This window comes from Neolamprologus brichardi, chromosome 4 (genome assembly GCF_056152115.1).
Source record: "Neolamprologus brichardi isolate AB-2024 chromosome 4, ASM5615211v1, whole genome shotgun sequence".
Taxonomy (NCBI): domain Eukaryota; kingdom Metazoa; phylum Chordata; class Actinopteri; order Cichliformes; family Cichlidae; genus Neolamprologus; species Neolamprologus brichardi.
Genome location: NC_142107.1, coordinates 3,877,609 through 3,904,554, shown reverse-complemented (window position 1 = coordinate 3,904,554; position 26,946 = coordinate 3,877,609). Strand labels below are relative to the sequence as shown.

At 43.8% G+C, this 26,946-nt stretch overlaps 1 protein-coding gene across 1 annotated transcript in view; it reads left to right on the top strand.

Annotated features, from left to right (window-relative positions):
• Positions 1-26,946, top strand: part of tnrc18 (trinucleotide repeat containing 18) — a 44,728-nt gene that overhangs the window by 5,483 nt on the left and 12,299 nt on the right. The window contains exons 3-16 of the mRNA XM_087839644.1: positions 11,885-12,025; positions 15,022-15,129; positions 16,439-18,226; positions 20,370-20,457; positions 21,264-21,493; positions 22,570-22,716; positions 23,300-23,484; positions 23,827-24,238; positions 24,438-25,415; positions 25,500-25,645; positions 25,728-25,861; positions 26,000-26,113; positions 26,221-26,401; positions 26,492-26,807. Coding sequence (XP_087695770.1) covers positions 11,885-12,025; positions 15,022-15,129; positions 16,439-18,226; positions 20,370-20,457; positions 21,264-21,493; positions 22,570-22,716; positions 23,300-23,484; positions 23,827-24,238; positions 24,438-25,415; positions 25,500-25,645; positions 25,728-25,861; positions 26,000-26,113; positions 26,221-26,401; positions 26,492-26,807 — 4,968 coding nt within the window. The remainder of the gene's footprint in view (positions 1-11,884; positions 12,026-15,021; positions 15,130-16,438; positions 18,227-20,369; positions 20,458-21,263; positions 21,494-22,569; positions 22,717-23,299; positions 23,485-23,826; positions 24,239-24,437; positions 25,416-25,499; positions 25,646-25,727; positions 25,862-25,999; positions 26,114-26,220; positions 26,402-26,491; positions 26,808-26,946) is intronic.

Below are 26,946 nucleotides of genomic sequence, written 5' to 3'. Positions count from 1 at the left end.
TTCAGTTTTAATAGGGTTTCCACCTGACTTAATAGAGTAGAGTGTCCTCCCTTATTTTAACAATTCTGGGCTGCCAAATGTGGAAGGCAGCTTAACACTTAGTTTGCAATGCGTTGTGAAACTGCAAATAGTTTGTTGACATTTGTGCTGCTGGTGCAGCAAAAAGGGCATCTGTAAAGACATCATTTTCCATCAGCAAATCCTTTCTATGCAGCAGCTCCTCTATCGGCCCGCTATTCACCCAGGTTGTATCTAAACAAGATCAGGTTCAGTCACTGTTTATAGATGTAAAATGGCTGTAAAAGGTCCGCAGTCTGCTGGAGGTCTGCCGGTGCCTCCATCACATGATTGAAGCCATCTGTCCTCTCCTTCTACGTCCCTCACTTTTGTGCCTGAGTGCTGCAGAGGTAGGACCTGCTGAAATGTAACTGCACTGAGGAGACAAGCACACCCATACCTTTTATTTCTGCAAACTGTAAAAAGGTTGGAGTGGATGTCATAGTAGAGGTTTAAAGGTAATTTCACTTTGCTTTTAATTAATTACCATCTTACACGTTTGAGATATATTTAGCACACTTGAAAGAATGAACTTGTATCACCAGTAAAATTAAAACTTCCTTTATCTTCTGTAGTTTTGTCTTTATTTCACTAGACGGCAAATCCAGCTTGTTACCTAAGTTATGTGCCCAAGCCTTCCACTTTTGGCCTTGTGGGTAACCTGTGTGTTAGATGGGGCCAACGGGCTTTTGTTGTGGGCACTCTCAGGTGTGTGAGAGAGAAAGAAGTAACGTTGCTGACACGTAGCCACAGCTCATGTACATGTGCTCATACTGTATCACTTGATCTTTATTGTTGTCGTTCAGTGTTGTTTTTATTGCAACTTGTATGCACTCTACATGGAGCTCGGTGCTAGTTTTACTTGCCAGAGTCACTTCTTCATGACTTTTGTGCTGTTGCTTATGAAATCATCAAGGCTAAACAGAAGTTCACTCATTTGCAGAAGTAGAACTTGCAGAACTTGTAGAAGAAGAAACTGCAAGGGGAAATGACATACAGGGAAGAAAAAGCAAATTAGACAGTTAATGATTACGCGGACACATTATTAAGATTAAAGGGGGATAATGCACAGAGACAGAGAGACTATTATGCAATGAATAAAAATGTAATTAGTGGTTTTTGCCTTATTTGGTGTACTCATGCCTGCTGTGTTGTGCTTATTTAATTCTGGGACTGATCATGCAACGCAATGTGTCCAGAAAGACCAAACCTTGAGTTTAACAGTTCGTACAGTCTCTCCTCTTTACTCTTCACTCTGCACAGCAAAGGTTAATTACCAGCTACCGGTAAAGATGCTGTGCTTAGCAGCAGAGGTTTCCTTCCACTGCAGGGCTGCAGAGGTAGACTCAGAAATCTGTTGCCCCGCAGAATTTGAAGCTGCTGTCACACCTCAAACACAAACACTGTTTACAAGATTGGCAGCTCATTCCTGCTGCTGGCTGTGATCAACCAGCTCTCCTTTTTTCTTGTCATTGTTCATATTCTTTCTATTGTATCACCTGTCATGCCTTTTTTGCATTCATTAAGCTTAAGGTGGATCACCTGTGCACGTGAGCAAAAACCCAGGCTGCACATTCAGTGGTGTGTATCAGGAACTCAGTTATGCAGTTAGTGGTTGAAGCGAAATGTAAACTATTTTTTTCTTTCTTCTTTTTTTTAGTGTCACTTTTGGTCCCAAGTTCTTCAGTTCTTATGTTCCCACCGTAGTACTCAGAGATCACATGGTGGTCTAACACACTGTGACATCAGATTTTTTCACTGGATTTTGAGCATTTAACTTCTGTTTTCCTCCTAACAAATAGAACAAAAGTCACAGCAGCTCGTCCCCCATCCTTTCCCACATTTTTAACAAAACCAGATGTAGGTTAATTTGCTGTGTTGTAATATCTGCTAGCGAATGTCACAAATGCTTGTTTAATGAGATGAAACTGTATTGCTCATTTCGTGAGACTTGAGGTAAAACAGCATTACTTTTCACTTTTAACTGTCTTCGGTACACACATTTCAGCCTCCCCCATTCGGAGAAAGGCCAATAGCTGTTGACACAAACAGCCTGAGATGAATGGAAAAGGAGAACTAAATGAGTGGAAATCGGCATTTTATTTTCAGAGGATAAGAGCTGAGGTTTTGCTGGTTGTGTGTGTATGTGAGAGTGTCTGTGTAGATGAGAGGACTGAAGTCTGGTGTATAAGAATGGGAGCATGTGATTGTGCTTAGTACAGTTAGGGCTGGGGCTTCCCCCCCTGAGACTCTGCAGAGAGAAGAGATTTATACTGACCACAACACATTCATACACGGTTAGATAAATGTGCTCGCCCTTCAGTTGTTCTGTCTCTTTCAGTCTCGCACACACTCACAGGGCACACGAGTGGAAGGCTAATAATTCATGCGGCTTGCAGGGGCAGGCCAGGGATGTCTTGGCTGATACCAATTTGTCTTCCGCGCCGCTTGGCTAGTGTGTCTGTTTGCACTTAAATTAATGTGGTGAGTGTGTGTGTGTGTGTGTGTGTGTTTGTGTGTATAAATATATATTCAAGACACACACACCTAAGTATGTGTGAGAAGATGTGGCTCAGACACATCCCCCTCTCAGATTAATTGAATCCTTCAGGGGAGAGAAAACGGGCTCCTTAAGAGAAAGCACAAGGCTCTGCTGCCCTGCTACAATAAACCTGTCAGTGGCAGAAAAAACAACACACATATACAGCACTCACACACAGCTGTCAAACATGAGAGTGATAGCCCTACGTGTGTGTGTGTGTGTGTGTGTGTGTGCACAAGCGTGCTGTGGCATGTTGAAATACCCAAAGCATTAGCTAAGTCGTTCTCTGTGCCAGATCCCTCCCTTTAACACAAACAACAGCCTCCAGCACACAAAGGTCACACACTGTGCTGTGTCTGTCTGTTTGGCTGCGTGTTGAGTCTCTACGTGTCCCATTACATAAGCCTGATAATATTCTTCCCAAGGCACTTAGGTAAAAGCTCAAAATGTGTAACAACACGAAGGAGATGCACACAGCAATTTTGACACGTGAATAGTCAGTTCTAGCTGATTGTTAGTTATGTGGAATATGTTTTAACCAGTGGAGACGCCCATACCTGCAGCATGTTTCATGGTTTGGCTTACAAATGCTATTAAAGCTGAGCTAAACCTTTTATTATTGTATTATTTAGTGTTACTAGTGGTTGTTCCTATTAAACAATCACTATATGTACTTTTCTGTGATGTCAGTGAGAAATCTTTTTATGTTCATCTCAAGCACCTGCCTACCGTTTGAATCCTCTGTAAAGGGCAGCCAGTCACACACACAACTATCTTAATATGAAAGGGACTAAACTGGCTTAATCTATAGAGGAGTTCTTAATTTAGGGGCTCAGTGTAACATAAATAAGGATCATTTTTGAAATGTGACTCATGCCAAGCCACTCTAGTAGAGTGCAAAGATAAAAATATGGAGCTGGAAATCAGCCCTTGAGTTTGCAGTCATCCTTAGATTGACTGAAAGGTCCTGTACTGTGCATTAAATGAGAGAGTGTTTCTAAAAATCGGGTTGTTTCCTGTCACTACATATGTGGTTTTGTGATTACACCACTTTGTAGTTTCTGACTCTCTGGTCTGCAGCTGTGAATACAGCTTTGTGGTGCTGCATGATCTTAAACACATATGTGTGTTTCTGTGCACACACTAGCATCCTTGCCATTTCGTCTGCCTGTCTGTGACACATGTTGGACTCACGTTTGCCGATTTTCGAGGTGTGCGTCAAAGTAACACCTGCCATCGTCACAGGAGATTTGAGTGCAACTGCGTGGGACGGTGTGGATGTTGGTGTACTCGATTAATGTTTGCTCAAAGTTTGTTTTTGTTTTCTTTTTATAAATTTGAGCAACATGGATTAAAACATCAACTTTTTTTTTTAAAGAAATTGTTTAATCTGAGAGAGTTAATTATCCTGTGTGTGGTTTCAATTGAGATGGCTCAGTCCCACTGGTCTCCCTCTGGTGTTGTGCATACTGGTGACCTTTCACAACTTTGTAATGTCCTTTAACTACTTCCTACTACTGCTATATATACACTATGTACAACTATACAGTGGGGCAAAAAAGTATTTAGTCAGCCACCGATTGTGCAAGTTCCCCCACTTAAAATGATGACAGAGGTCAGTAATTTGCACCAGAGGTACACTTCAACTGTGAGAGACAGAATGTGAAAAAAAAATCCATGAATTCACATGGTAGGATTTGTAAAGAATTTATTCGTAAATCAGGGTGGAAAATAAGTATTTGGTCAATAACAAAAATACAACTCAATACTTTGTAACATAACCTTTGTTGGCAATAACAGAGGTCAAACGTTTACTATAGGTCTTTACCAGGTTTGCACACACAGTAGCTGGTATTTTGGCCCATTCCTCCATGCAGATCTTCTCAAGAGCAGTGATGTTTTGGGGCTGTCGCCGAGCAACACGGACTTTCAACTCCCGCCACAGATTTCCTATGGGGTTGAGGTCTGGAGACTGGCTAGGCCACTCCAGGACTTTCAAATGCTTCTTACGGAGCCACTCCTTTGTTGCCCGGGCGGTGTGTTTTGGATCATTGTCATGTTGGAAGACCCAGCCTCGTTTCATCTTCAAAGTTCTCACTGATGGAAGGAGGTTTTGGCTCAAAATCTCACGATACTTGGCCCCATTCATTCTGTCCTTAACACGGATCAGTCGTCCTGTCCCCTTGGCAGAAAAACAGCCCCATAGCATGATGTTTCCACCCCCATGCTTCACAGTAGGTATGGTGTTCTTGGGATGCAACTCAGTATTCTTCTTCCTCCAAACACGACGAGTTGAGTTTATACCAAAAAGTTCTACTTTGGTTTCATCTGACCACATGACATTCTCCCAATCCTCTGCTGTATCATCCATGTGCTCTCTGGCAAACTTCAGACGGGCCTGGACATGCACTGGCTTCAGCAGCAGAACACGTCTGGCACTGCGGGATTTGATTCCCTGCCGTTGTAGTGTGTTACTGATGGTGACCTTTGTTACTTTGGTCCCAGCTCTCTGCAGGTCATTCACCAGGTCCCCCCGTGTGGTTCTGGGATCTTTGCTCACCGTTCTCATGATCATTTTGACCCCACGGGATGAGATCTTGCGTGGAGCCCCAGATCGAGGGAGATTATCAGTGGTCTTGTATGTCTTCCATTTTCTGATGATTGCTCCCACAGTTGATTTTTTTCACACCAAGCTGCTTGCCTATTGTAGATTCACTCTTCCCAGTCTGGTGCAGGTCTACAATTCTTTTCCTGGTGTCCTTCGAAAGCTCTTTGGTCTTGGCCATGGCGGAGTTTGGAGTCTGACTGGTTGAGGCTGTGGACAGGTGTCTTTTATACAGATGATGAGGTCAAACAGGTGCCATTCATACAGGTAACGAGTGGGGGACAGAAAAGCTTCTTACAGAAGACGTTACAGGTCTGTGAGAGCCAGGGATTTTCCTTGTTTGAGGTGACCAAATACTTATTTTCCACCCTGATTTACGAATAAATTCTTTACAAATCCTACCATGTGAATTCATGGATTTTTTTTTCACATTCTGTCTCTCACAGTTGAAGTGTACCTCTGGTGCAAATTACTGACCTCTGTCATCATTTTAAGTGGGGGAACTTGCACAATCGGTGGCTGACTAAATACTTTTTTGCCCCACTGTATATCCCAAATCTTCATTTTATTCAGAAGGTTTCTGCTTGTTTTAATAGCTTCATATTGTTCCCAACCTTTTCTTAACCCACTAGCGCTAAAATCTAAATTCTTATTATTCATACTGTATTAAATGTACTTTTTAGTGCTAAATAATGCAAAAGTAATCTGCCTTTAATATCTGATTAAAAGTCATAAACTGGGGTTAAAACCTCAGTAAATAAAGAAAATGTAAACTACAATTTACAATTCACCAAATACAACTGTGCCATTTTTTTTGTATAATGTGGTTTTAAAGTCATTATAAACTAAAATTTAATTCCAACCTATTAAATAAATAATGGAAGAACTGGTCAGTGATTGATGTGTTTTACAACCAAGAACTGCAACAAATCCATTTATCAATCTATTATCTATTGTTCACAGAGTCCAGATGGCAGCTCAGTTTGGGTCTCCATCTGATTTGACATTTCAGAGCTCATGTAATGTAATTTTCCCTTCATTTTTCTTCCGCTTAGAGATTTTCCTTTAAAAAGAAAAAGAAATTACGAGTCTCCTTTCTTTTGTTGTGCGTACCACCTCCCACCATTTCCTCCCACTTACTTTTTAAGTTGCCATTAATAATATTTTTTTTAATCAAATGTCTCTCTTTGGGGTTGCTCATCTGGTACTCACATCCAGTACACCAGAGACACATTAGTCCTCACTGCACACTGCCTGTTTCTTTAAAGTTTCACTGTTTCATAAAGACAAAAGGCCCCCAAAATAAAACATAGTGAGATTACGGGTGTTTATCACTATAACACTTTAGAGAAATCACGACAGTACTGTGCAGCTCATCTCCGTGTTTCCCAAGATTTGTTGTAGCACAGCAGTTATTTTCAGATGTGAAATTTTAGCCCAGAATAAATGCAAGATCTAAGATAAATAATTAACATTCTGTCTTTCTTTTTTCTTCTTCTTCTGCTGTGTGGTAAACAAACTACTCCAACCCTTCCCTGCATGTGTATTCAGAGTATCATCAGATGGAAGGAGATCCTTTTGGAGTTGAGCAGAGGAAGCAGCTGTGCAAGTGATTCTGTTTGTTTAAAAATGAATTTCTTTTTGCAAACTTATTTCATTTTTCTTTATTCAATCAAACGACAAAGAGAGAAACCAGTCAGATGCCACCTTGTTGCAGTTCGGTTTGCCAAACCAAGAGCTGACGTGTCAGAACTCGAACTTGACATTTTTAATTAAAGTTGAGAAACGGTTTGTATTCAGCTCAGCTGCGCAAACAACACAAACAAAACCTGTTTCCTGTAAACGGCTCCCAGCAGAGGAGAACCAGACATCTCCATTTTGAAATAATTAACACACTTTAAACCGCATGGCTGAATGAATTCACGGACGCACATGCAAATTCCCGCACATCCCTTGCCTGTGTGTGAGTGTGAATGAGGGTTTCTTACAGTTGGGGTTAATGGTTACCAGTGTGTCAGTGTGTCAGTTAGCTGTGGGATGTATAGCACTGCAGAGTTTTACTGTTTCAGTGTTTTTCTTGCAGGGAATAAAAACCAGAGATCAATAGAGATCTCCCCCAGCTAACCCTGCTCTGAGTGCCACTGATGGATAACAGACTGTGTGTGTGTGTGTGTGTGTGTGTGTGTGTGTGTGTGTCTGTCTCAGGCTTTTATACCAGAGATTTTCTTTCATTTTGTCCTCTTTTTTTTCTTTTGCACATTTTCCAGTATTGTTACATTTTGTGTGTGTGTGTTTCAGAGAATTTGGATCAATTTGTGATCAACACTGACTTGTTAGTTTCTCTGATTTTTATTTTATATTTTTTTCTTTGGATGTGTGCGCCTTTGTGCCAGATTTGCAGTGAGTCCGACAGAATTGATCTCCTTCCTATCTCTGAAATCAAGATATATTTCTTATACTGATCTGAAAATGGAGGCTCAGAAACGCGTTGGGAGTCAGAGAGCGCGTTTCTTGGCAACTCGTTTCTCCCAATATGGCAAACTAACTGTCTTGTGAACTGAGAGCCAAATGCTGTGTGTGTGTGGTGGGGGGTGGAGTTGTGAAGGGAGAGAGAGGGAGGGAGAGAGGAAGGAAAAGGTTAAAAGAGGGAGAGGGTGAGAGAGAGACGGAGCTAATGAAAGAGTAATTCCAAAACATTTAAGGAAACATTTCCCTCTCAGCTACCATTTGGATGTTGTTTCTGGAACAAGGACTGCAAATGTTTTTCCTCTTTCTACCCCTCCCACTTTTTCCTGCTTTTGACTGTTCAGGAGGGGCAAAGGGACTTTGGGATTGTATTTTTTTTCCCTGCTCACTAGCACAAAGCAAAACTGTAGACTGTGTGTGTACATGTGTGCGTGTGTACTCAGACACGTGGAATAAATGGCCTGTAGGCGGCTACAATGCCGAGATTGATCCATACTCCAGTGAGGCATCTGTGCCTCTTGACGTGTCTGTGTATTAGAGAGACCCTGGTGTTTGGCCTGAAGAAATGGAAACTGCTGACATCCTACCAGGACTTCAACAACCTTGACAGGTGGTGGTGGTGGTTGGAAATGTATTTTGTGTGTGTGTGTGTTCATCAAGGGTGCATCTATGTTTTGCACGTCCTACACATGAGGTAATGATTAAAAAGTGGCTTAAAGGTGAGGATAATTTGTTAAAACAACATGGCTGTCACCTAGTGCGACACACATGGACACTCGCCGATGTGTTGAAAAGTGGCAGTAATTTAAAAAAAAAAAAAATAGTGAAAGTGGTAGAAACAATTCGGGCTTTGTGTCAAGAGTTGAACTAATGCCAAATAATTTCATCGAAACAGTGCGGTTATTCCTAAAAAGTAGGAACTGTGAAATGTCCACGTCAGGAAATGTTGCAAAATATGCTTTAAGTTCATAGATGAGCAACTTTGCCTTTTTCGATTTACAGTGGTGAATTTAGCAACAGCATTTCAGCTCACCTTTCATGTAAAGCGATTGCAGGAAACATTGCAGCTAACAGTTGTTGTTGTTGTTTGTTTGTTTTTTAAAATACCGGTCGCAGAGCACTGACTGTGACGATTCATCCAATTTGAGTTTACAAAACAAGATGTGGTCCTTTTTTATTTTTGTTGTTTTTGTTTTGTTTTATTCCAGCAGATCAGTTTTGAAGTTTGTAGAGGATGAATGGAACTGATTTAGTCAGCTGAAGGACAAAATCGCACTACTATCTTTGAAAACAACATAATCAAGATAAAATGATGCTGCTGGTTTCCATTCCAGGGATTCTGTTTTTTGTTATAAATCAAGGACACACCTTTCCAAGAAAGCAGTGACTTCCCCTTCTTAAAAGCCAGAACTCATCCCCTTCTTAAACCGCGGTTTATGATTATTAAGACCTATTTTAAATTGTAAATTATGTTTGATTACATAATTTGTGCTGTTTCCAAAGTCGATGAATAATCATGTTTTAATAATAATAATGTTAGTGTTGACCCCAAAATTGGATTTATGCATTTGGTCATAATTGAGTAAGCCCAAATCAAATCAATGTCTTGGGTAAAGAGTATAAAAGTACTCAGCATTATTTACAGCATTTCAGGCCCCTTCTGTTCATGACTTGCTGAATAAAGGCTGTGTTGTTTGAGGGCTTGGCTCCACTTTACACACATGCAGCAGTTGCTCCTCTATTAGTATTTCATAAAAAAGTGAGTGACATGTTTGCTGTCATGTTAACCACGGGGAGAGCAGGGCTTTAATCGTGAACATCACAACTTCAAGGAAAGAAAGCGCACACCTAAAATATTGTGAATTATAAACACAGTTGAAAGCAGAAGGAAAGTGAGGTTTGTGTTGTTGTTTAATATTAATATTGACATCAGTGCATAGATGATACTGCAAAACTGCACAGATGGAAAATTGTGCCATTTCTGGGTAAAACCTCATTGCTGCTTTTCAGAGTTAACGTGTGTGTGTGGGTGGGTGGGTTTGGTGTGCATGTGTGAATTTGTAAATGCAGGTCCACGGGTGTGTGTGTGTGTGTACAGCTTGTGCAGTGTTTTTGAATCAAAAGCGCATTCACTGCAAACCCACACATAACTGTTTGCACATGTTGGTGATCATACGGCAAAGAGGTGCAGGGACTCTAAGCACACGCGCACACACACGTTTAAATGCGAGCGTTAATAAAAACTGTGTCTAATAAGGCAGAGTGTGGAAGAATCCACCTACACAGTGTTATCACAGTGAGAGAATAAAGGCACAGTGCATTGCTTCTGTATGTGTTTGCATGCACGCCTTTGCGATAGATTGGAAAGCTGCATTTGGTATTGATTTAAAATGGTGTGTGTGTGTGTGTGTGTGTGTGTGTGTGTGTGTGTGTGTGTGTGTGTGTGTGTGTGTGTGTGTGTGTGTGTGTGTGTGTGTGTGTGTGTGTGTGTGTGTGTGTGTGTGTGTGTGTGTGTGTGTGTGTGGCTGCTGACGGACTGCAGTTTTAATGTACTGATTTAGATGCAGGGGAAACTCGGCAAGCACAGCATGTCTCTTGGATTCCCACAGGACTAATACAGAAACACACACATTCATTCCCTCCCCCCTCCTGCCCGTATACAGGCAGCACCCTTTCCCCTACACACATGGTTAGTTTTATCAGGGTAATGGCCGTGGAGTGTGTTCAGTAATGGTTCAGGAAGGGGGGATCTGGGGGTCCTTGGCTAAACATGAAACCTTTTCCAGCTCTTCAGAAGGTTGCGCTTGGAAGAAGCTGTAATGGTTCAAAGTTTGCCGGTGGACAGATTGCACATGTGATGAGGGTGGAGTCTAATAAAAACGATCGATAACCGTATCGTGTTAAGATATGAAGTGATTTACGGGGATTCACGCTCTCCATGGAACTGGATGCTGTGGTGTGTAGTGGTTGGCTTCAAGAGTGTTTCCTCTGACACCTTGTACGACCCAAACACCCTGAATATTACTTATATTGTGGTTTTATTAATAACACCTTTATAAATGTATGGGGAAACTCTAAACATTAACTGTTATATATTATATTATGCAGCAGGCATTTTTCTGATAAACGCTCCTGTGACCTCTTGATTTATGTCAGTCTAATGCACAGTGGCCAGTGCAGGAATAATCTGGTCAGCTAAAAAGTCATTTTCAGCTATTTTTATTGTGTTTTGTCTCATAGTGAAGCGAAGATTTAAATAAAAAGGTACACATTATCAGTTTGATTCCCTCCAACATTAGATTTTGCTGCCATATCTTTGTAAAGGGAAGCGCTTTCAGTTTTGCGATGACACAAAATGTGACTTGTTACCAGGAACGGTGCATCGGGTGCAAAGCTACAGCAAATTTAAAAGAAAATACATCAAGAAAAACTGAATATGTGCGCTTTTTTTTTTCCTTCTATATTTGTGTTTCTGAAAACACATTTCAGGTTTCAGTAATCGTCAGCATATTTCTAAAAATATTTCACTGTTATGTGTTACTACCCTTTTTAAAAAAATATTTATAGCATTGTGTAATCAAGCTAACTGTTAATTTCCATGAATCGTTGTTGTGATTAACAGGTTGAGCTCAAGCTGTAACAAACAGTTAAGGTGTTGGGTATTTTTGTAGTGTGTGTGTGTAATTTATATTACATATACATCTTTGGCCTAATGCTGAAATTCATTTGCTTTTAATTATATTTTTTAAATAATGGAAAAGATTTTGTCTGAGTTGTTTATAAGGTTGAGTACATTTTTACTTGGTCAGATTTGTCTCATAAAAGCTGTCAGCATGTAATCCAGAGCTCTATCTGACAAATCCCTGTCCCATCCTGAACACAGACGCACTCCTCCTCGTGCCCCATATAGCTGCATTCCTCTTGTGACGATTGTGGCTTTTGGTTGGTGGTTACATTAACTTCCCTCCTTTCTGAGTGAAGTCTGTCTGTGGTCTGTCTTGTTGAAATGGAGTGCATGGCTGCTCAGTAATAATGTGATTACAGCAGACTGCTCGGGCACAGTAACATCAGCACATATTGATTTAGCTCCCCTCACCCAAAAACACACACAGGAAGGAATGACATCACGTACAGAATAAAAAACATTGACTGTTTGTGTTGTTTGGCCTCGCGGTTACAAGGGTGACTGACAGTCTTCATTCTTTTTCCTATAGGCGATGCCTTCCCGGCAGGCTCCAGCCCATTCCTGTCAGGCTATCCAGGCCCCTCCTCTCTGACCTCTGACCCTGCATACAGATCCGCAAATCCCAGCAGTCTGCAGATGGCTCAGCTGTGGGCATCGCATGCTCATGATGGTAAATCACCTACATTTGCATTTCTGTTTCTATCCTCCTTTTCTGTCCCAGTACATAATTCAAAGGCAGAGTGGCATCATATTTTCATGGCATTTTTCACAATCCTGTCCTGACCAATGCCCAGGAGGCCTGTTCCTCATTGCTTACTCCACTGGGATCCTGTTCCATTTCTGTCTCACGGCTGGTAGCTCTGCTGCTGGCTCTGTCCTGAATGTGCCTTGGTTCCTCTGTCCTCGACCAGTCCTTTACTTTCGCCTGTCATCTGTTTCTGTAATCTGTCTTCCTCTCTCTTGTTCTTTTTTGAGCCTTCTGTCCAGTACGCACTTTGTCTCTGTCGGCGTCTCTCTAGTTCTCCTGCCCTACTTTTCATACACCATCCCGCTCGAACACACTTTTAGGCACACGGAGGGTTGTCTCCTTGGACTCCTCGTTTCCTTAACTTGCCTGTGCCTTTCCTCAAGGCTTGTTCATTAAGTGATTGAATCTCGGTCGCCTCCTCATTCCCTTGTGTCCTTTTGCAACTCCTTATCAAATCTCACTGGAGTAGGTCAGATAGGGTAGAAAACAAACCCCACAGTGCATTTCAGCAAGGTAAGAGAGAAGGACAAATGGATTTCATTTAAGATGCCTTTTAAAAGTGATTGCGTTGCCTGTGTGACGCACGGCTTGCTCAGTGCTTTTCAAACATTGTAAATCAAATTATGTGGTTAGTTTATTTATTTTAAGATTTTGTCTTTGTTTCTCAGTTCAGGGACTGTTGGTCAGGCACTGACATGATTGTAGCTCATAATCTGACCTTAGCTTTTTGGAGACTCTGCTTGTTTCCTTCTAATGGCCAAGTGTCATTTCCTATCAAAAACAAATGGGGGAAAAAGCTGTTTTTACAGTAGACCTCTTGTGCTTTTCCTTTTTCCATATGCTATTACAGTGGTGGATGCTCACATTAAACATGGCCACAGTTTAAAATAATGAGGTTAGTGTATGTGCAAGTAATCCTTGTGGGTCAAAAGCTCAGGCCTTAGACTAAACACTGTATGATGTCAGTGAGAGTGGATATGAGAGCACTAATATGGGTAGTCTTAGAGGTGCCCAGTGTGGAAATGTGAGGTAAAATGGAGCTTGCTGGCCGCATGTGAAACTGTTCCTTCAGGGTTGTGATTAGATCTCCTGTGTGGGAATAGTGCTACTAATTGCTCATTGTAAATGTCTAATTATAAATCTAAATTTAAAAGATGTAACCTCTTTCACTTTATATTCAGCCAGAGAAGGAAATATAAAGGGTGGATAAACTTTGACATTTGACTTAGGTTTGACTGGATTTAAGGTTGAAGTCTCTAAAGCTAAAAAAGCTAAACCCTCTGCTTGGTGAAGAAGACTCCTGAACAGAATCCTTCACGGGCTAAGAGAGATTCCTAATACCTGGTGGCTGGCTTTGATAGCAGCTAAAGTTACTCTAAGCTGGAGACGATTCTGGGCAGCAGCTAAGAGGCAGACTTTGGATATGCCTGGGATGCACTGTACTGCTACAGCTGAACCACAAATCAAAGCTGTTAAAGATCAAGGCTAGCTGTTAACTGTGGTTAAAGGGAGCTTTGCAAGAAACCCATCCTGCATGCTGTTACCCTCATTCCATCATGCCTCTTATATTTCTGTCTCCCAGTGCCTTCTTCTAATGCTGACACCCCTTAACACCCACCTCCTCAGCTTCTCCGTTTCTGCATCTCAGAATGAGGGAAGACCCATTTATACCTCTGCGCTGCTGCCGTTGCTTTTGTGCTGGAATGGCAACTGCGTCTTTAATGCTTCTTGGAATGGCTGGAGTGTGGGAACAAGGAATGCCTCACCCTCCTTTTTTTCTTCGTCTTTCTCCTCTGCTTATGGCCTAACGTGGTGACACCAGCCAGCTCAGTCCTAACACAGAAAGCCAAACACAAACCTTTGTCTATATTAAGATCTGGTCTCTGAGAGCAGCAGTTGGCTGTCGGGAGACTCTTGCCCAGCAACCCAGGCTGACCCACAAATAGTGATATATGACATGAGCTCAGCTGTAAATGTTTTATGAAGAAAAAAAAAGAAACTGAGTCACAATTGATAGTGTGGTTAAATCTCTTGGAGCTGAAGTTGATTATTTAATTCAGTGGACAAAAAGAAAACGGATCAGCCACTTAACTGAGTGTCCAAATAAATACATGCACGTGTAGTTTAATTTCACCCTCTCATGTGTACGTTCTGATTTCATTTTCTCTAAAAGTCAGCAGATATTAAAGGAATCACTTTGAAAAGTTGGAGCATTAGAAAACGAAGGTAGCTCCAGTCCTTATGTCAGCTGATTACTGATTATAAGTTAAGTGGATAAAATTGTAGAAACTGCTCTCATTACACAGTAACACAATCATTACAAGTTAAACAAACACCAGTTTAAACAGTCTGAAATGTTTAAACATCAAAGCAAGAGTCGTTGAATGCATGACTAAGAGGAAGAAAGAATGATGTAATGATCTGAAATGCCTCCTTGTGATTTTCTTATACATGGTATTGCTTCAGACCAGCTGACTGTAACGTCTCAGAGTCCAGGGTGACAGTCCAAAACCCAAAGGTCTCAGATTTTACAATAAAATGACTGTAACTGTTAACGAATTATCAAACAGTCAAAGACTGATTATCTGCAGGTCAACTAATAGATTCAAAGTTGACTAATCAGAGCAGTCAGCATGCAAGTGTTGAGAAATTTCTACCTGATGGGTTAGAATGAGAATTTGGCCAATCATTGACCCTAAAAATCTTCATTGTAAAGAAGATGAATGCCATTACTGAACATTTAGCCGGTGCAAAGTGGAAGTGACACAACAGATAAATATCAGCCTCTGCCATGAGTCAACAAGACTGACGTTCAGAGGATAAGCTAACAAAATTACCTTTTATAGTTATACACTATTTTACTGGACTTTTCTGGTGTTTTCAGTGTCATTTCTATAACCTGCATTCTGTGTCTTCAGGCTACCCCCCTCTTCCAAGCAGCCTGTACTCCAGCCCTTACTTGGGGCACCTGGGGCACCTTGAGCCTCCCTCGCTCTCCCAGCACCCTCTCTATGATTCTCATAAAGGTCAGTATCTGTCGTCGATAACATTCACAAAGACCAGTTGCCTGAATTTATTGTACATATTCTGCTTTATCCTGTGATACATCAGCAGCAGTAAGTTTTGTGCTAAACCTTTTTATTATAGTGTGAAAGCCTATTTAGTTGTGGGCCCTGGCCAGAAATACAACACCAGATTTAGCCCTGATTCCTTTGTCATTTTCACACTATAATGCAGTGGTTCCCAAACTTTTTTTGCTGGGCCCCCCTTGTTTTACAAGAAAAATGTTCGCACCCCCCTCGCGCGCATGCGCGCACGCACGCACGCACGAACACATCCTCCAACCACACACACCCATATTTTGCTCCATTGCGGTTTATTTCACACCTCAAACATTTAGTAAACAATTAAGCAAATAAAGTAATCTGCAATAAATTACAGGTAGTAAGAAAATAAACTACTAACTATTTTACGCTATGTCTGCACCTACACGGGTATTTTTGAAAACGCAGCTGTTTCGTCCACAACGGCGTTTCGAATCACCGAGAACGGAGATTTTTTAAAACTCCTTTTTTGCGTTTATGTGTGGACGAGGAATATAGAGTTCATCACTCAACGTCAAAGTTATGTGCCTTTTTCACGTCACGCTGTGCGCCACGTTAATTTTTACATGAGATGAATTGCAGAATGGCAGATAGAGACGAAATACTGTTAATCTGACTATCTGCAGGTTTTACACGCTTACATATACACGCAGTTACTGTCGCTCCATTTAGAAAGGCAGAGGCGTCACGGTGTAATTATTTTACATGTAGTTGTTTTTTTTCCTGTGTAATAATATTCAACATTGCTATCAATGAATAGGCATGATTGGAAAAGTGAAACCAAAGGGAAGATATGCTTCACCATATTTTCTAGTCTTTGGCTTAGAATGAAGTTGGTTTGGAAACATATTCAGCGATGCTTCATCTCCTGCTTTGCGTTTCTGTGGGCGCCCCGTGCTAGCAGTGTCCAAGCTTTGTTTTTGTTTTGTTTTTTCACTTTTCATGCCGCGCCCCCCCTGCAATGGCTCTGCGCCCCCCCTAGGGGGCAGGCCCCACACTTTGGGAACGTCTGCTATAATGTATATCTCTTCTGTCATTCGGCTGTTGCCGATCTACTATAAGTCTGTTGCATTGTTACGTTTTCTTGGCAAGTTAACACATAAATATTTATTATTATTTTTCACCTCTGCTTGAGTACTGCAGGATGCTGCTGTACTCTGCCTTCATCTGTTTCATCATCTGTCAGCATGCAGTGTGGTTGTCTGACTTGTGTGTTATGTTGTGTTTCTAGAGGGATATTACCTGCCATCCTCCCTGAGGCAGTCACCTCTCCACCCCCCGTCTGCTGCCTCCAATACCCCGTCCAGCTCCACACCCCCACAGAGGACATCCCGGGAAGGGGTGAGGGAAAGGTCTTATCGGGGAGAGAGGGATAGAGACAGGGAAAGGGAGCGGGAACGTTCAAGAGAGGAGCAGCGGCCGCAGAGCGTGGTGGACCTGACACAGGACGGGAGAGGTGAGGAGGACCGCAGGGTGGGCAGGGAACGGGAACGAGAGAAGGAAAAGGACCGGGACGCAGAAAGAGACAGAGATGGTTGGTCCTTCCATCTACACCAGCAAAAGTCACACTCCCAGCCTTCCACAGTGGAGCCCAGATCCAGGCTGTCATCTCCACAGACCTCCTTCCCTCCTGGTGGGGGTGGAGGAACAGGCAGGTTTCATGGACCAGAACCGGACAGAGGGAGTCGGGACGAGGATAGCAGCTCTCGACTCCACCATAACTCTAATGCTAATGCGAATAACTCAAACCCTCATTCAGAGAGACATAGGAGGAATGACTCTGTAGCCACGTCAGCTGGAACCCTCCACATATCCTATGTCCTCCCTCCTGCTCTCCAGTCCTCAGCAGCTGGTGCGCCCCACCTTTCCACAGCCAGAGAGTCTGTCAGGGAGCAACGAATAAGCGCACCTACGTATGTGCCTTCTGTGGAGGTTTATGATGAGCAGACGGGGCCGATCCAGATAGCATCACAAGCGCGCGACAACAAACACAGAGACCGAGAACGGGAGCGTGACAGAGACGTGGAGCATGAACGGGACAGAGACAGAGAGAGGGAGAGCTACAGGTTTCATGAGAAGATCCTCATGGAGCATCCTCGGCTCTCCCACTCAGGCGATTTAAGCAATCAAAGAGAGGAAGGTTCTGTGATTTGTTCCAATGGTTCTGTTGGTAAACGAAACCAGGACGCATCCCTCTCCTCCATTCAATCAAGGTTCAGCCCAGAAACCAGGGACATCTCTAAACACTCAAACAGATTAGGCATAGAGCGATCTGCAGCAGAGCCCAAGTGGAATCCTATCAGTCCGGTGACCAAATACGCTACAAGTCACATGGCTGCTCTGGCAGCCCAACACACGCTTTCTTCTCCCCACAGCCAGCAGACACACACGCGAATGTCACAGTCCCCTCACACATCCCATCGACACAACAGCAACACACAATCGACCCACAGCCATTCCCCCCAAACACACTCCTCCCAGCACGGACACGGGCGTGCAAGCGAAGAGGGTAGTCAGAGACGCTACCTGGACCCATCGGCGCTCTACCGACCAGGGGGTTCCAGCGGTGGAGAGCGTGGTGGAGGATTGGGTTCGGATTCTAAAGAGGTTTCGGCCATGCAGAGCCTGATCAAATACAGTGGAAACTTTGCTGCTGAAGGCCCTGGTTCCTCCAGGAACATCACGGACGGCAGAGGGCCCTTTGGTGGATTGGGGAACATTGGGATGGAAGTGGAGAGGGAAAAGGAGAGGGAGAAAGAGAGAGAGCGAGAAAGGGAGAGGGATAGGATAGCAGTTGGCTCCGGTGGTTCAGGAACATTAAGGATGCCTCAGCTGAAGAGAGAACAGGAACGACCCGACAGTGCCCGCTCCTTTGGCCGGGAAGGTGAGGGCGAGGTGCGCCACCCTCCGGTTGGGATCGCTGTTGCTGTGGCTCGGCAGAGAGACAGCGGGGCCACCAGTAAACAGACGAGTGGAAGCTCAGACACACAGAGACCCCTGCTGCAAACCGCTATTAAAGGTCAGTACTTCTTTGGTCTTCTTCAGCTAAAAACTCCTTTTTTTTTTCTTTTCCTGGTGACTGATAGACGTACAAATCTCAGTGCAATTTGCACTCAGTGTGGGTTTTAAAATACTTCCAGGAGTCACATTCACTGAACTGATTACACAATATTTTAAAGTTACTGGCAAGTTAAATCAAGTGTACTTAGAACATTGTTCAAATGTATTTGCTCGTGCTTCTGCTTTCAACCCTCCACTGTGGCTTCTCTCTGAATTGTTCTGCAGGGAACACAGATCCCTTCAGTTAAATGAACCAAGAGCAAATGATTCCTCATTTTGGTTTCTATGAATAATAGACGATTCATTTTCTCCCGCCTCAAAGTCATATTTCCTCAGTCAACTGTTTGACACTGAGGTGTTCATGCGTGTAACGTGATTTGAATGGTTAAAAACAACTTTTTTCCCCCACAATTTGACTAATTATGTCATAGGGTGTATTTTGTTGAATGGCTCTCTGCTGGCTGCATAGCAATTCCTGCCATACTACACTCCATTCTTGGACGTCAAGGTCATTCAGCTCCAGTGCTCCCGCTCCATCTCCTTGTTTCTGTTTCTTTCTCAGCACCGTGTGTCATTGAGCTCTTTCTGTCTTCCCACAGCTCGGCCTCACTCTCTCTCTTGCTCTTTTCATTGAGTTGAATATCTCTCTGCCTCCCCACCCTTCTTTCCTTTCAGAAAAGGGTTTTGTAGAGGTACTCCCCCCTTGTCCCACCTCTGGGCCCTCTACTCTTTCTCCACTCCTTCCCCCCCCTCTCTGCATTAAACATGTCATTACAGAGCGCAGCTAAAAGCTACAAACAAGCCTTGAATTACAATAAGACCATGGCTGTGTTGCTAAGCAATGGATCAGTCTTGAGTGACTGTGTGTATATTAGGAATTGTGTGTATTTATGAGCTACTGTAGATGCACATGCAGTGCATGCCTGTTTGCGATTGGAGAAGGGGGGGGTTAGTCATTTCCTTCCTTGAGCAGATTGATTTGCTAATAGCCTCAGTCCCTCATGCTAGGAGGAGCTCTAAATAAACAGCAGAAGAATTACACTGGAAATAGATGGATGTGTAAATGGAAGGAAGCACGAAGTGGTCTAATGATAGGAGAGACCATCTATCAATAGGTTGATGGACCGGAGGAGAAAAGTGTGTCAGGAAAGTAAGAAGAGTATGAGACAGATGGAAGCACAGCGATGAGGAATGTGGGGGAAGAAGAGGGGGCACGCAGTGTTTATCCCTGATACAGAAAGGATAGCATGTGGGGCCGGCTTCTTGTAACCTTGGTAACAGTGTAGAACCCTTTCCTGTGGAGCATGTCAGGGATTGTTAAAGTCTCTTGTCCTTTTATAGGCTACACACACACACACACACACACACACACACACACACACACACACACACACACACACACACACACACACTCATGACTGAAGGGTTTGGCACACATGTATAAAACCTTCTGCTGCTCGGGGACCCTCAGCCAGCGTTGATGAGATGGAAAAGGGTTAATGGGAGAGAGGAGGAGACCCTCATGTTTATTCTGGGTTGCCCGCTTGAGTGCTGCTCCCCTTCCTCCTCTTTTCTTCCTCCTCAGTCTTTTGCCGTTGGCTCTCACAGTAAGCAGGATGGGTTTAAGGCCCTGTGTATGCAGTAGTAAGGCAGCGATGGCAGGTTCACGTGTCTCCTGCGGCACTAGACTAATAATTGACGCGAGCTGGCAGCTGGAGTGAGAGCCGTCGCTCCATTTCTGTGTGTGTTTGTACAGTTTGTGTGCACACACACTCTGTTTGGAGAATGAAGCTTAACATAATGTTTTTTTTGTAGCCTCTCCGCTCATTATGACATGCTGTGCCACCTTTAGTCGCTGTCATCTTGTATTTTTCCCCTTCTGTTCTCTGTTGTCACCCATCATGCTCGACTTTATAACCTTCTGCCAAAGTTTCCTTTTTTCATCCCTACTATAGACCAGAGAGATGTCCAATAGTAGAGTGCACTGTAGCAGGTAGCATAATATGGCTGTTATAGCCCATCATATTTTCTTCTATGGTGTAGTATCGAAGAAAATGTGATGATGAATTTTTTTCTCTCTTCCCGTCTTCCTGAATGTGTAGATGAAGAACGTGGAGAGGACCGTGCTCGCCACCACAATGACAGACTGCTGGCTGGCCGGCTCGAACGTGAGCAGGAGAAAGTGCTCAGGTGGGGAAGTAATTCAGCTATTGATTTTTTTATTTTATTATTTTTTTTTATTGTTAGTAACTCAGTTACTCATTAGTCATGAATCATGGTTAAACAAGTCTATTGGGCCACCTGCAGGTCTCCTTCATCACCTTTTCTTTAAACAATATTAAATTAAAATCGTAGCCTGTATATAAAGGATGGAAGAATCAACTGTGTCACCTTTTGCTTTGTGACTTAAACTCTGTGGTTTTTACCACTTTGTGAGTTTGGTGCTACATGTGACCATATTTGCAGTGCAGAGTTCAAACTTATGAGCAAGCTCAGCTAACGAGCTGTATCCCGAAACTGTGCAGGTGCAGTCGACACAGACTCCTGCTAATTCCTGTGAAGGAACAAATAAGGGACTAGAATTTTTACTCACCAAAACTGGAGCACAGATTTAATTCCAGTAAAAATGCTAGTGAAGAGGTCCAGTTCAGCCACTCAGATTCGCTGATACAGCACAGAGTAGTTAGCTAGTTTGCATCCACCTGTCTGTCAAAGCAGTCATGTTCCTGTTAATGCAAAGTTTTAAGCCTGAACGAAATCTAAATCTTACAAAACATCCTGTGTACAGTTGTTATGAATGTGGTTAAAAATGTTTATGTAGCACACTGTAAACTGGTTTATTTCTGCTGTAAAGTCGAATGCATTATGGGAGTCCACTGGGATTGACTCGCTTTTGGAGCTGTCCTTGAAACTGCAGTTTTTGGCACTTCCACTCTGCCTTCATTTCTCAGCCCCAGGGGTTGTCCCTTTATTAAACGGGTCTTGTTTCCTTTTAGAGAGTCCAAGGAACTGGCAGAGTTTACTCAGATGCACCCTGCCCCACTATCTAGCGGCTTGACACCTGGTATGATGACGTCCAGCCTCATGACCCCAAACCTTATGGTCACAGGAGGGGCCGCTCTGGCAGGGGCAGGACGATGGCCTCCCGACCCCTCAACTTTGACCTCTCACCCGTGGATACCCCGGTCTGGAGCTCCCCCAGTCTGGCTCTCTGGCTCTCCATACAGTATGTAGATGTGCTTTTGTCTCACACTTTAGATTTTTCCTGAAACCCCTCGTAACATCGTTGAGGAACTCGGTTGTGTAACTGGCGATTTTAATAATTTTGTGCTTTATGTCAAGAGAAAAGTCAAGAGAAGCTGAAATAATGAATCTTTTATTCAAGCTGCAGAAAATTAATAAAGACACATTGTTGATTGTGCTGCTTTTATTTAGACTGTTGTGTCAACATTTATTTATTTTTTTAGAGTAAACAATTATTTAACGGATTATTTGGAAGTAATCATACAGAAAGCCCTAGTTTACTTATTGTTTGCATTAAAACAAAGTGGTAAACACATGTTACGTGTGTTACAGTCACTTTGTTTGATGGAAACTTTACATGTTGGAGTTTAAATAAGCTCCTTGAGCACTGAAGGAGACACCCAGATGTGGGAAAGATAGCACAGCACGCCGCTAAAGGAATTAGCGGTTTTAACTCTGTATGCTTTTGCACTTTCAGAATCATTTCTATCTTCTGTCAGCGTTATAACACCTGGTGCTAAACACAGAGCAACACACATGCTTTTTCTAGCTTCTCACACGTGGCTTTTTCTGATTGGTGTTGTCTGTCCGCCGAGCGGTTCAATCAGCAGCAGCCCCGTTGAGTCAAGTGCCGCAGACATTCCTGGTCTCTGCAGGACATTCCAGACCTCCTTCTTCCAACGCACACTATCCAGAAATAACAGCACAGAGATGCAAACTCACTCACATGCTTATGCAAGCGTACACGTAACGTTTGAAAACATGCAACTCTGAGACACATGGTCATGCAAAGCTCCCCAAGGGCCTTCTCTGTCTAGACACGGAGGACAAAAAAACCCCAAAAACAAAATACTCTCTCAAGCAGCTAAATTCAGTGCACGCTCCCACATGTGATTCCATTATGCTTTCACTGCAAGTATAAATGCTGAATGAAGAATAGCACTGGGTAAATGTTGGATTCAGTTTGGCTTCTGTTGACTTTCTCTTCTTTTCATCTGACGTTTTTCACACTTCTGCCTCCATTTTTTCACCCTTTTATTCTCCCCCCCTCCTATTCAGGCCTGGGTCCCTCTTCACTCCACCAGACCCTCCCCCCAGGCTACCCACCCTCTCTGCCAGGCTCAATGCCCCCTCCCTACCAGTTTGCCAGAGATCCGCAGTCTGGACAGCTAATCGTCATCCCATCCGAACACCTGCCACACTATGGTAGGAAAGCTGTTGTCTTTGTAAAAGTATCAGTGCAAGTTGGCTTCCGTTTTGCTCGAGCAAAAACAAAGGAGTACCACTTTTATACAGACAGATGTTACTGTTTGTACTTTCTGTAAACAAATGAAAATGGAAAATCACTCATGTTTCTCTGGCTTCATTTTATAATTTGCCATCAGCTGAGGCTATTCTGTGACCATAAGCCACCCTAAACCCTGTATCTGTGATACTGTAGCAGTGCATTGTACTTCTTTTCCCCTTGTACATACTCAACTCAGTTTCAGTTGTTTTCCTTTACAGTTGAGTAACACCTAATGTGCATGGGGTAGTTATAGCAATACAACAAGGCAACAGTTTTTATATTAAAACTACATCAGCTGGTTTCGCTGCCCAAAAGCTACAAAAAGGACGTGGAGTATCACAGTAGTAAACATGCCCAAATTCCAATAATTCTCTATCAAATTCAGAATATCCAAAAAAATCTTTTTGTAAGTGGGGAAAAAAACTGCTTTGTAAAAAGCAGAAACTTTGAATGGACATTTAATTTTACTTTCTTCTCATGGCTCTGGCTGCTGTTCTGCAGGTGGTGATGTACTGGAGCGTGGAGCCCCAGTGTGGTCGGGTGTGTACGGTACAACCAGCACTTTGCAGCATGCGGCCCAGCTGCAGCTCCTCTCTCAGCAGCAGATCCTCCGACAACACGAGCTACTCATGATTCAGCAGCACACGGCGCAGGTCCTGGAGCTACAGAGGAATGCACAGATAGCTGTGAGTGGACTTTGTGCTGTTAAGCACCTTCATGTCAACAAACAACATATTTAAAGACATTTCCATGAATATTACACATTGTACAATCCAGCTGTATGTAGACATAAAGGCATAAACACAGCAAGACAATGTTAGATTGGTTTGCAGTAGGATTTTAGTTCCCTGCTTTCATTGCGCTTCCAAAAAGTAAAGATCAGTAAACAGCCATATCCTGCAGCTGCAAAAGAATACAGCCAGGGAAGTCTAAACAAAGCACATCCCACAATTCATATCCTGAGTCTGTCACATCATACACACACGGTGCGTGCGTCTGTCAGAAATATCTCCTCTCCTGTGTTGTAGGAGCGCCTAAAGGCCAGTGAGCACCGGCCAGAGATTGAAGACAAAGCAGACAAGCGTAACACTGACTCAAAGCCCAGACCCTCCTCAATTTCATCCCCATCTCCCTCACCGGTGCTGCATCCCCGCAAACCTCCTCCTTCCTCTCGATCTCCAACCCCGTCGACATCGTCCCTAACCCCACTGCCTCGGCTCCCCTCTCCAGTGACCACACTGAAGTCAGAGGAAGGTGGGCAGAGAGTACTGTCTCCGCCAAAGCCCCTGCCTCACCCGCCTTCACCCCGTTCAGCGTCTCCCCCCCCTTCCTCGCCACGGCGGCCTAAACAAGAGATGTCTGAAGAGGGGGAGGTGGGACAGAGGGAACAGAGAGAGGGGCAGAAGCCGACCTCTGCACCCTTTCAAAGCATCTACTCCGGTGAGTCTGGAGCAACCTAACAAGTGAAAATGCAGCCATCTTCGCTTTTCATCATCATGTCAGCTAGAGTGGATACATAAGACCGTTTTCACGGTAGTCCAAACATAAAGTGTCTTAAGCAATGAATTAATCAGACCTACCTCCTGATATCAGACAAATTAGCTGTTCTAATTTATATTTTTGTTTGCCTTTGTGACAGATCTCCCTCCAGGTTATCCTTACCAGTCCATCACAGCCCCATTTGGCTCACCTTTTCCTCCTTATCACATCCCAACACCCACAGGGGAAAATGCAGAAGCTGTCCCACCCCGTCGTGTCTGCTCTCCTGCTTTAGCTGCCCCTTTGCCCTCAGCCCATCTCCATTCAAGGCTTTTGGACACAGATATCATGCCTCAAAAGCTAGAGCAGTCAAAGTCGGGATCTTTCCTCAAACAGGAACCTGATGTGGAGCAGGGAAAGCTTGACATAACACCAGAGCCACTCGGACCTCTTCGGCAAAGCTGTAGTCCTGCCGAAGTCACCCAGGACAATGAAGAAGACAGGGAACCCCCAAAGCCACAGCCTCAACCGTTACCTCTGCATGTCCCTAGTCCTCCACCACAACGAGCCAGAGGGCTGGAAGTCAGGGAGGAAGAGAAGGAAGAAGGTCAAATCAAAATAGAAGTTTCAGCTTACTCATGTCTGACAGCATATTCTGAGCCTCCTACACTCACAGAAGCTGAACCTAAATCCAAGGTCATAAAGGATCCAGATCAAACACATTATGCAGAGTGCATCAGCACAGATTCAGACAGACAGGAACTGTCTCAGACATGTGCATCACTAGATCAAACCACCAGCGCTTCATGTGAACAGGAACAGCCAGACAGTCCAGTCATCTTGGATGCTCCGAGTCCAAAAGAAAGTCTTGTTGATCCTCCTCTCTATCCACTTCCTGCCCCTACCTCTCCACTTCCACTTCTCATCAGTTCAGAAGATCCCATGGCAGGGATGCTCGCCTTGCTGACAGCTAGTGAGATGGTCCATCCTCTATCCATCACCCCACCTGCCCCAACACTCATACCACAGATTGAAAGCTGCAGCACTGCAGGACCTATGGAGATGGTGGCGCTGGAGGGGATGGCCCTGCTTAGCCAAATGGCTCAGCAAGAGTTAGAAAACAGCCATAAGGAGCAAGGTAAGCAGTTTCTAACAGATGTAATAAACAGCTATTTATATTTATGAACTCCTCTAATTTTAGTTTTTTCTGCATCCCATCCAGATGTGACATTAGAGGGTCTAGACTGTCTTCTTGAAGCAAGCAAACAAATCCTTCTGGAGGCCATAGAGAAACAATCCCACATCGATCTGCCCAGAACGCTTGACCCCAACAAGAAGTACAGCTGGCGGCAGAGGAAAGAGGAGCCGGTAAGATCAAGAAACGTGTGGCCCACAATTGAAAATGAGCCGGTTTAGGAAATGTTTCTCACCTCGTTGCCTCTCTTTGCAGCTGTACAGTAAACTGCCTCTGGATGTGTTGGACACAATGGAAGTGGAACTCCGTGTCCGCTTGGCTGAGCTGCAGAAGACGTATAAAGAGAAGCAGAGAGAGCTCAGCAAGCTCCAGCGACGCAGAGACAAGCGGTAAGTTTTTTTTAACACTGCTTGCACACTTGCTGTAAGAGTCACTACTACGCGAAATAATCAAACAAAAGTGCGAAAAATGCTCCCATGTTTCCGCTCCTGGACTATCACACACTTAAAATTGTTTTGTTGTGTCAGTGAGCGCCAGCTGCAGGAAGATGAGAGGCGCAGTCTAACCAGACGGGGTAGAGGGCGACCTAGAAAGAGGAAACACTTGGCCACACCTACCAAACTGGACAGCAGGCCTGGAAAGTGAGTGAACCCACAAATGTAATCTGCTGCTGACTTTTGCCGTTTGTTCTCCTTTACACATGCTTTTCTATATGCAAATTCAGCAAAGGTGGATATTTCTGTCCCAGGGTGGGTAGGGCGGTGCAATACTCGGAGGATTCTGAAGCAGGGGAAGGACAAAGGAAGAAGTTCCGGGTGTCCAGAGAAGAAGAGGAGACAGAGGCAGGAAGTGGAGGCTTGAAAGTGAAAAAGAAGAAAAGGAAGAAGAGCTGGAATGACACGGAGCCATCTACTAGTCATCCGCTGGAGGTAGGCTACCTGGAAGTCCATTTTTTTTGGCAGTAGGGTAATGTGACTGGTCTCGTATAATTAATGATGAGTCTATGGTGATGGTCTTAGGTGCTAAAGGCAAAGCGTGGCCTCCTATGTGAGCAGGAGCAGCTGGCGTCAGACCTCGACAGAGCGCTCTCTCTCTCGCAGCTCGGCTCTCTCGGCGCATCACGCAAATTCACCTCCAACACGAAATCGGAGAAGTCGAAGAGCAAGTCTGTGGAAAGTCGACTCAAGGAGAGAGGAATCCACTCCTCGGTCAAAGCAGGAAAACACAAGATGGCTTCCAAGGCTTCTGCTTCAGACGCTGCCCGGAAAGTGAAAGGTCAGAAGAAGACAGCTTTGTTCTCTCCCATGAGATCAGAGCTCAGCAGCTGCTCTAACAGTGAGTACCTGGAGACAAAAAGTAGCTTCATGTGTCTTTTCCCCAACTGTCAACACAGCCCGAGTTCTAGAGTGACCTACTTTTAGCTAATGCTGATACAGTGTCACTTTTTATATAATTCATGGTTAGACTTGGAAAA